The sequence below is a fragment of the Populus euphratica genome, unplaced genomic scaffold (genome assembly GCF_000495115.2).
Source record: "Populus euphratica unplaced genomic scaffold, PopEup_1.0 scaffold28.1, whole genome shotgun sequence".
In the NCBI taxonomy this organism is placed as follows: Eukaryota; Viridiplantae; Streptophyta; class Magnoliopsida; order Malpighiales; family Salicaceae; genus Populus; species Populus euphratica.
In genome coordinates, this window is record NW_011499862.1 from 1,764,641 (window position 1) to 1,775,084 (window position 10,444).

At 36.0% G+C, this 10,444-nt stretch overlaps 1 protein-coding gene across 8 annotated transcripts in view; it reads right to left on the bottom strand.

The window, feature by feature from the left end:
• LOC105125185 (helicase protein MOM1-like) overlaps positions 1-7,919 on the bottom strand; it is a 19,706-nt gene extending 11,787 nt beyond the window's left edge. Inside the window, exons 1-12 of one of the 8 annotated variants that reach the window (XM_011025517.1) lie at positions 7,816-7,919; positions 6,644-7,241; positions 5,899-6,499; positions 4,680-4,820; positions 3,633-3,826; positions 3,290-3,420; positions 2,862-3,149; positions 2,182-2,289; positions 1,557-1,811; positions 1,118-1,258; positions 713-1,018; positions 154-327 (exon numbers count right to left, since the gene is read on the bottom strand). In XM_011025517.1, coding sequence (XP_011023819.1) covers positions 154-327; positions 713-1,018; positions 1,118-1,258; positions 1,557-1,811; positions 2,182-2,289; positions 2,862-3,149; positions 3,290-3,420; positions 3,633-3,826; positions 4,680-4,820; positions 5,899-6,499; positions 6,644-7,226 — 2,922 coding nt within the window. In that variant the 5' untranslated portion in view covers positions 7,227-7,241; positions 7,816-7,919. Of the gene's footprint in view, positions 1-153; positions 328-712; positions 1,019-1,117; positions 1,259-1,556; positions 1,812-2,181; positions 2,290-2,861; positions 3,150-3,289; positions 3,421-3,632; positions 3,827-4,679; positions 4,821-5,898; positions 6,547-6,643 lie in introns of all 8 variants that reach the window. The other 7 variants (XM_011025518.1, XM_011025519.1, XM_011025516.1 and 4 more) reach the window with 7 other exon arrangements.
• Positions 7,920-10,444: the final 2,525 nt, after the last annotated feature.

Here is a 10,444-nt window from a genome sequence, read left to right on the forward strand (position 1 = left end):
GGCTGAACCGATGGACATAAATATTCAAAACAATCGTCATATAGTAGCCAACAATACTTTCAAATGCACGTAATCAAGACTTTGAAGCAAAAAATAACAAATGCAGAACTTTTTGAAAACAAAAATGATATCAGTAGATGGTAAACTGTGTACCTGAAAAAGGACCAGCACTCTTAATCCTCTCTCTTTTATGCTGAAAAGCATCTCACCCAGGAGTTGCAGCTTGCCACTTGCTTTTATTCCAATATCTAAAATGTCAGCTTCTTTTCTGTCTTTCGTTAATGAAATTTGTAGTGATGGATTCATGATGTAGGGATGATCGCAGCACTGTCCACAATCATTATGCATGCATTAATTGCTATTGTAAATGCACAGGTACAATCTACTTTCTATCTATTTCATTGGCAATTGTAAATAAATCATAACTGTAGCAGATACAAAAATCATATAAACCAAATCAATGGGTGACATCTCCATGATGGAAGAAACTGTTGAGAATTTTAATCCCATAGATAACCAAGACTATGATCAATAAATCATGGTTTTCTGATAATTCCAAAACAAGAAATTGGCCATACCAGATTATGAATAACTGAAAACAGAAATAAAAAGAGAATTTCTAAAGCTTGTGTAAAGTGCAGGGGTTTAAGAGTTTCCAGAGTCAAAAAATACCCAATGATATAGATTAATTTTATACGTGAATTAGCCCAACCTTGCGACAAGAGATAAGAATATCGCGGAGGGCACCAACAGGATCATTCCTTGAGGACGAGCAAAGTGCTAAAGATTTTGAAAGTAAAGTGGCACAATACTGCTCAAGCTGCATGGGGGATAACTGTACAGGAACCCAATATTCTTTAAACCTTGAGGGGTCTGGTCTGGGACCGTTTGCAATGTATTTTGACAACTGGTCCTTCAAATTGCCAGTCTTAGGGCTTAAATTAGTTACCAAGTCTTCACTGCCATTTAGATCACTCTGATGAACAAGCAGAGACAGCAGGTGCTCAGTGATGCCATCCTACAAATCCAGTACATTGAATAAGGCACCTATGAAAGGGATGTGGAGGCCAAAAATAAGGCACCGGATGGACAAAAAGAAGCACACATATGCACACACCTTAAGCTGACCATTTACAAGGAGAAGCCGCATAGCAGTCCTTAGCATCTTAATTTGTTTAAAATGTGAAAATATTCTAGACCTCTGGCACTCATCCACTATTACAGCTTCCCATTTCATTGATTCAAGCACATTTAGATCCTGCAGAATAATATAGAGGTCAATGATAAATGCCATAGCAAATCAACCAATAAGAGTCTCCATAATTGGCAATAATTTTTTTATTAGCAAGTACAGTAGCATAGACCTCTCTTTCTTTCTCTGCTCTATTCTTTTTCTATCACAATAAATTGCATGAAAATCATCATGCATGTCACACTACAGAAGCAGCATGAACGGCCTCCCAGCATGATCAGTAGGGCACATTATCCCAAGGAGAATTTAATAAGCAATCAAATTAACATGAGAACTGATCTCCCAAATAATCATGAATGCTGACCTCAATAATAACTTCTGGTGATGTAACAAGTATTTGAAACATAATGCAACCGCCTTCACTGTAAAACTCCAACTTCCTAATACTTTTCCGTATGTCTTTGTTTCCATGATAAACCACAGCATATAGAGATGGCGCCAGATGAAATAACTCTTCTTCCCATGAATGAAGTGAAGCAGAAGATGTGATGATGAGAAAAGGCCAAGAGGCATTGGATGACAATGACAAAATAAAAGAAATCACCTTTGTGATTTGTTCCTGCAATAAACTCATCATAACTATCCACAAGCAATTAAGATAATCACAAAAACTAATGATCATCTGAACCTTGTCAACAATCTTTCTCAACTAATGTGGTAGAGTGTCGAACCACTATAGCATGATAAATTGAATGTTTCCAAGACAAGGGGGTAGGTGTAAATCATAAAAAAGAAACATGCATAGTAGGTTTTATATAAGAACATAAATATTATAGACAAAAATATCATTTGATTGCATTTCAAAATGACCCAAATCCGATCTTTTGACTAACAGACCATCATTTGACCATCCTCAAGCTTACATCATCTATTTGCTAGTCTTTTTCAGAAATTAAGTATTAGATTCACCGACAAGCCTGATCACATACCTGATCATCAATGAGAACAGCATTCTCTCCCTTGAGCCAGCAGTCACGAAGATAGTTGACAAAGTCCAGATGGTTACAATCAAATTCAGGTGAACCTCCAGCTGACAACTGCAACAATTTAACCAATGAACACTTATTCATCATGAGTTTCTGCAGGTAATTAATCGCAAACCAACAAGCCAGGATTTATACAACATAGAAGAAAGCTAACATGTGCCACAATCTAAAACTGGGAACAAAACGAAAATTAACCACATTAATGAATGCATACAAGTACATAAAATCACAAGAAGCAAGATCAACAAGATATCTCTTTTGGTTTTTTCCCTCACAAGACTAAGGATATTCTCCATAACATCAACATCACTTACCTTTAATTAGCAGGAAAAGATTCTATTATTGTTTGTACTTCATATGAAGACTCGTTTTGCATGAATTTACCTTGCAGGCAAAGTGGATGACTAGTAACAATCTTTTGAAGGAACATGCTACAACAGTCATAATTTTACAATTGCCACCTTTGTTTTATAGTTTTTCATTTCAAGTGTGGAATCTGCCAAAAAATAACTATAAAGCTTTTATCCAGATAAATATGCATCTATAGTTATGAATACTGCATGAGTTTGAAAAAAGACTTCATAAAATAAAATATATGAGTTCTCATATTCAACCATGCACACCTTATCTGTTATAGATAAATACTCAGCTCCTTTTGCCTTCACAAGACGATTTTCATAATCTCTCATGAGGCTCTGAGCTTCAGGTGAATTCATGAAAGGAGCAATCTCCAACTCCCAGGTTGCATGCTCATAATCCAGGCCACGCCATTTAACAAGCCACTCAAATTGGCATGCTAGAATATTGCCAGCATGGTGACTGAAATTCTCTACATGTTGGTTGGGAAGCATTACTGATCGCTTTTGAAGCAAGTGATGTGGCACAATCCATTCTTGCTTCCACTTTCTGACCTGAACATTAAACTTCTCATAAGAGGAAATACTGACATGCATAAAGGAAATGAAATGATTGTTACTTTGTGTCCATTCATCATAAAATTAATGATCCAACATAGACACAAAACTACAAGCACAACAATTAACATCAGAACCTGGTTTTTTTGGTTGAATTTTGCTACAAGTGAAGGAGCTTCAAGGATCAATTGATTCTCCGGCAACCAGCGATTATGAACATGAGCAAGACCTTTGTATTTAACATAAAATTGCTTCTGCCTTTGCACTCCTAGCATAAATATCATCATACAAGAAATTCATACCATGAGTTGCACAATCTTCTCAAAGCTACTATCAAAAATGTTCAGAAAGCCAACAACTTTAGAAAATAATTTGCAATGGAGAATGAATACCACAATTGCAGGAAACTTATAAACTTATTCAAATGGTTCAAAATAAAACTGAAAAAAAACTGAAAAGTTATAATAACATTTCACATACCACTGTCATCTGCCACCTCCACTTCACTGGCATCCCAAATTGACTCTATTCCCTTTGAAACTGAATGCATACCAAACTCGATCTTCTTCCTAACACATGCAAGACAGTGCCAAACTCCAAGGGGAACATCCCCTAAAGGAGGATCTAGACAAGAAAGATGGTAGCTTCTTTTACAACCTTGTCCGTCACAACACCTGAAATTGGACATGGCAAAACAATATTACAAAATTCCTCTAAACAATGAGCTTCAGAGTAAAAAAACATGTAAACTTATGTTCACGAGCAATGGAGGCTTCAAGTTTGATAAACAGTTGAGATACCTGACCTAGCCCTAGGCAACCTAATAGTAAAATGGAATTATAGAAAAACATGAACCTCAGTAGATAAAAATATTTTGAGATATTCCCTAGCACTCCAATACCTAAATCAATTGTTTGGGACCTCCAGGAACTGTTACTGGAAAAATAACTACTATGAATAGCAGCTTCCTCCATACAGAATAAACAATAGCATAAACTAGGTTGGTTTAAAAGAGGTTTCAGATTGAGCGTGCTGACAAAAGAGAGAAAATAAAGATGCAACAACTAAAGCAAAACTTTGGGTTGGTATGCAAACAGCAATAAGAATTAGGAGTCTACATTGACACCGCCAAAGAGAAAGAAGTTACTGAATTATGTTTTTATGATTCTAAATTCTGTATATTCTAGAGTTTATTCGAAACCTAATCTTTTCATGAATTTGTCCAAAGAAACTTAACACTATCAGAGAATCTTCAATTAAGGGGCAGAATCAGGGTTTCATCAAAGGGAAAGCCAGAATAAAAGAGCACAACTAGGATGAGTTTCAAAATGAGTAAACTTAGAAGCACAAAGGTGAAAACATGATCTTTTCTTTTTCCTTTTTTTTTTCCCCCACAGGGGGGGGTACTTAATTGTTATGAAAAACTGAAACATTCATGGGTTAAATTTAGCAAAAGGAAACAGAGAACAGTCACATGGTAATATAGAGCGAGAAGGAGTTACAGGGTGAGGTCTAACTGTTACGCACAAGAGCTTTCCACCAAGCTTGCAGATGACACATGTATTTGGGTCGCCATCAAACTGATAATATGGAGAAGACTTTTTAAGATGCAAGTCCGTTATGCATGGTTCTGCAGGTCCTGCAGTGACATTGGCTTCAATTCCCCCTCTATCCTAATTCAACACATCAAAATGATTACAATATAAATAAGGGGAAATGTTGAGTCATGGGATAAAATAAATAATTATTCACAACTTTTCATGAATTGCCTACTTGCATGGGATGCATGAAAAATCACCAATAAGATAAGAAATCAAATGATCTTAGAGAAACAGCTGGATTTGAAGAGAGAGAGAGGGACAATAGTCTTCAAAAAACACAATAATAAATCATGAAAAGAAACAGTAAGAAAATTAAGCCACAGCTCATCAATTATCAGCACAGACCATGAATCTTTTTTATCACATTAATTATGTAATCCTCTAAACCTTGAATTCAAAACTATTAGCAGTAAAGGCCGGAAAGAAAGGGTAAAGCAGTACACATGACGTGCAGATGAGAGTGAAAAAGGAAACAGAGCATGAAAGGAAGTGGACGATACTTTCTGGACTGTAAAAGGGAATGCGGATTCCAACAAATACCAGAAAATCATCACTGAGATATAAAACCAAACAAAAAAAAAAAGCTCCAAGGTCAATACTCAACTCCAAATTAATATTGCACCTCTACTACCTATCCACTATTTCACTCCCGTGCTTAGCAAGGCCTTTTGCCCTTACCAGCCAATTTGTCATGGCATCATCTAAACATAGCATAATACAGTAGACCCCAACAGGTAAAGTGGCAATTATTTTTTAGCAGGGACCCCATTGCCAACACAGAAATAAGTGGTTAGACAGGGACGGAACTACTTTTACAGTAGAGGCCTGGGAGCCATGGCACCCCTCAAACTTTAAGAAAGTTTAAAGTTTATTACTCAAATTTTGAATTTTTTTTAATTAAACCCTCACAGGTAAGGCTTAATTCTTAGAAAATATCTGCTTTGCACCCATACTTCGCCAAACTTTATATTTTAATTCTGAATTTTTTTAATTATATCCTTGAAATTAAAGCATATTTCTTAGAAGATATGTATTTTGCACCCAAGAAAATTAATTATACCCTTTATCTTCCTTGGTAGTCCATCATCAAAATAATCAACACCCCAAGCAATAAAAACAAGTTAATGAATTTGTGCAAGTCAAACCTTTGCCTTTTGGAAGATGTAGCGCACTTCGCCATGGGATCCGTTCTGCCATTCTCATACGGAGCTGCATCGGCAACTTTATTTGAAACCATTGTTGTAGCATCAGAATTCAAGTCCTCAATGCTTCTTTTTCGTTTAAAAGGCATCTCTTTGTAACCACTCTCCACCTCAGTATCAACCCTGGGTGTCCTGTTAACTGTCAAATCTACCAACTCTGCTGGCAATTGTTCTTGTTCCATTTGAGCAACATCATTCACCGGCTCAGATAAAGTTCTTTGAGCTGACAGCAGCACACTGTCATCACTCTTCAGATCTTCCCTGCTGTACCATTCTTTAAATTGATGGTCTTTTTCTAAGAGAGTGAGCTTCTGGCTTTTAAATGGAGATTTTGGTCCACCATTATTTTCCAACACCTCTTTTACAGGTTCACTTGCAATGGAATTTCCTTCCAAATTTTTCTCAGAATCTCTCAAAGCACACCTATATATCAATTCTTCCACCTTCCTTTGACTGCATTCACTGCCCCCATTAACATTCTCAGAAGCACCATCTCTGCAATCATTGCCATCAGCATTCTTGTTCTTCATCCCCTCACAACGACCTACCAAGTCAAGCAGAAAAGTATAAGAATGATCACGTCCTGCAATGCTGCAGATTTTGCAATACATTTACTAGTCATGAAGAAAGATTCGAAACAATTAACAGACAGATATTAAGAAAGAATAAAGAAAAATTACTTGGCTACCTTCCAGATTAGCTTTCTTTTGTTGTAAAATTACTTGGCTACCTTTCAGATTAGCTTTCTTTTGTTGTCGTTTGAACAATGCCTTGTAGGCACGAGCATCCATTCTCTTTGTTTCAACCAGAACAGCTTTGATCACATGTTTCTTATCGTTTCCAACATCTTTAGTTTCAAGCTGTTTCCCACTCTTCTCTTTCTTCTGCTTTTTCTTCATAACTGAAGAGCTTGACTTTTTGCCAGACTTCTTTGAACCAGAAGAACTAGATGAAGACTGATTCTTACCCCTCTCAGACCTTCTCAGAGGACTCGACAAGCTTTGCTTCTCAACTAATCTCTCAGATTTCCTCGTAGCTGGAGGAGCCGTAGGGCTCTGCTTCTCAAGACGTTCAGACTTCCGAGTGCTTGAAGGGCTTGGAGTCACATTTTTCTTTGATGATGCTTCTCTCACCGACCTTCTTAGACCAGACTTATCAGATGGAGTACACAGACCAGTTGATGACCTACTAGCGATGTTTCTCCCTTTTACATCATTGTTTTTGCTTTCCTCAGCCTTAGCTTTGCGACTAGCTTTAGTATCATTTCCCATACCGTAAGCTGTAAACTACAAAACATGATATAAGATCCCACTGAATCAATCAGGTGAGGCTTATCGATGATGTTTTATTAGTAATCGAGCAAACAACAGTCAAGCAACCCTACATGGCTAATAAATCCCCCTCTCTTCTAGGTATATCCAACCCCGCCAAGAATATACTAGAAATTCAAGCGATCTTACAACATGCAGCACACGTCTTAACCACAATATCTCGTTTCACTCCAATAGAGTGGAACCTTTTACGATGCCTCACTCATCCCTTGCAACAGTAAGAGAAAAATACAAAAGAAAACTCTCCCAAATTCTTAGAATTTCCAAACAGGATACTTTCATAAAGAAAAAATAAAAATCAAGGGCTCACAAGATATAAACAATGTACATTTAGGGCTGCATCAGTATTCAGTACAATTACATTCATGATCATTAGACCACAAAACCCTAATGGAATAATCAAAAGCAAAGACACCGAGGTTATCCTAAACAAAACCCTAATTCACTGTAAATTTTAATTTTTTTCATGTTTAGATCAAGAACCCTGAGAGAAGAAGAAGGGATTAACGCGATAGGACTTCTGATTTACCGGAATGAGAATCGTCGCCGGGTTTAATTTTCCGGCTTCATGTGATTTCCGGAACCTTCAATTACCAAGCGGAAATATAAATTAAAATAACCATTTACTCCACTATTTATATAGAAAGAACCAACTCTATATTTTAGTCCTCAGGCTTTTGCTTCCAGTCAAATCGACCCTGTAGCATTGTTATTAAACCACCGTCCAGGCATATCAACCCAAGACTAGGATAAGCCGGATTTGATCTAGTGTAACCCCATTAAAAACCCATATTAACTCACCACCTAGTTGATATAATCAAAAATGTTGAATTTAAAAAAAGGATTCATAGCAGCATTATTTTGATTTTAAAAGGATATTATTAACTCAAATTAATCCAAACTAACTAGCCTGATTTATGACTCATACCTTGCACCAAATCAACTCATTAACCTTGTCCAGGGGCTTAGTTGAGAGGTTACCACCAATTGTTAATGTTTACTTCTATAACTTTACTTTATTCAATTGAGACCCCACAAATTGATTCTCCCAATTGAGTCCCTCATCCATTGAGAGTTGGTAGCCTAACATCCCTGTTGTTATCTGCAATTGAAAGGTCACTGTTTTCATTGACTTGCAGTAGCTTTCAATTTTAGCAAAGTTTTATTCTTAAAACACGTTAATGCTACGAAAACTTATTAATGGAAATCTCTTAGCAGTAAATATTATACATGTGGTACATGGGAGTTACAGAATATCCAAAAAGATTTGTGTTTAAAAGGTTAGTTATATGTATTTAAGGAGCCTAATTATGGGCCAAAATCATTATAATATGGAAAGCATGTGGTGGTCATGTATGCAAAATTAATAGATCCACTTAGATTTAATTAGGATAATTGATTGCTATCAGATTTTATTAGATGATGAGCTAGGAAAAAGATATTGATTATTGGGTTATTAATTCAACATGAATTAACCATTCTTGTAATGACAGCACCATTTCCATCTTTCTCGTGTTTTTCTTAGCATGAATCATTAAAATTTTGACAGGATTAATCAAATTTTATTACATCAATATTTATTTTATTTCAACTAAAAACCCAAGTTAAGTTTTAAATTCTAAATTTCCTAAACAAATTAATTAAATCAGGTTTAACAGCTATAATAAATTTAATTACAACATCTTATTTTTATGCATCACCTTTCAATATATCAATATAAGAGTTTGGGATTGTTAAACTTTTATTTACTTAAACTTATAAAATATATTTTTAAAAAGATGGAGTTTCCTTGAATCTAAAAAAACAAAAATATTTTTGACATTCCAAAACACATAATAAGTTTTGTTTTTTCGGAAACAAAACATAAATTTCAAGGTGTAGCCATTTGATTTATCAAGTCTCAACAACCAATATATGGTGATGGGATCCAACAACCCGAGTCGATAAGAACACCGCACTCATTAGTAAGCTATCAGATTAGTCATTGCCTCACTGGCCTATTACTGTTTTTCCAATTGGGTCCATAATGTTTTTTTCTTGTCAATTGTATGTATCCCAACATATCCAGGATTCTTCAACTGAGTCAAACGTTAAATTTTCTTTAAGAAAAAGTTGTCTTTTTTATTTCCTGTAATACATTATCCCTTTAAGTTCCCATAATTTTTCTATGCTTAATTGCTACTATGCTGAAAAGAGACAATAGTGAAGTCAAAATTACTTCAATCATCGTCACCACCACACCACAAGCATCATCGAAATCTGGTGTTATAGGCTACATGGGGTAATGGGATTCGCCAGATAGTCAAAATTACCTCAATGATGCTATATTAAATGCAGTCACACTTTGCAAGGTTTGGTGTCTTTTCAGAGTCTGGGTTCTATTTGTATGTGGTTAATTCTATTTCGTTATGGTTAGTGATGGGTGGTAGCTTCTTTTATGTAGGCTCTGTTACAATTAGGTTGATTTTGGACTAGATTCGTCATGGCGGTGATTCTGATTTTTTTGTTTTATTTTATTTTTACTGCTTTGTGTTTTGCATCTCGTTTTTCTCAGTTTGCTTTGCCGCTTAGATCTAGAGTAGCTTGGTGCATTTTGTTTGGGCTTGGTTTCGGATTGGGCTTATGTGCCTTGTTTTCTCAGGTTTTTGTATCTTTTTTGGAGCCTTTTTTAAGTTTTTTTTCTTTTTAGATTGAGCATCTTTCTGTTCATCCTTCTGGTTTTAGTTTGTTGTTGTTTCCTGCTGTTTTTCTACCCGCTTCCTGTTTCTCCTTCCCTGCAACTGATTGCAGGTGTGGTCTGCAGTTGGTGTCCTTTGGTTGTGTTATGTGAACTATTTTTATTTTTATTTTGTTTACTCGGGCTGCACTTTTCCCGTTTTTTCTTAACATGCTACTGTCTTTTTGTCTTATATATCACCATGTTTCCTGAGTGCTACTCTTTGCTAGGTTGTTCTTGCATTGCTGCTGTTGGAGGGTCTGTTGATTGATAATGGTGGAATTAGTTTATGACGTGTTAATGAGGGTGCCCATCACCTTTTAACCATGTGTGCTTACTGCTTAGAGGTTGGATTTATGTTCTCTTATGCCTCTGTTGTGCATGGGTGGCCAGTGTGCTGGATAGTTGTGCGCTTTATTCACAGCTTCACCACATATAGCAA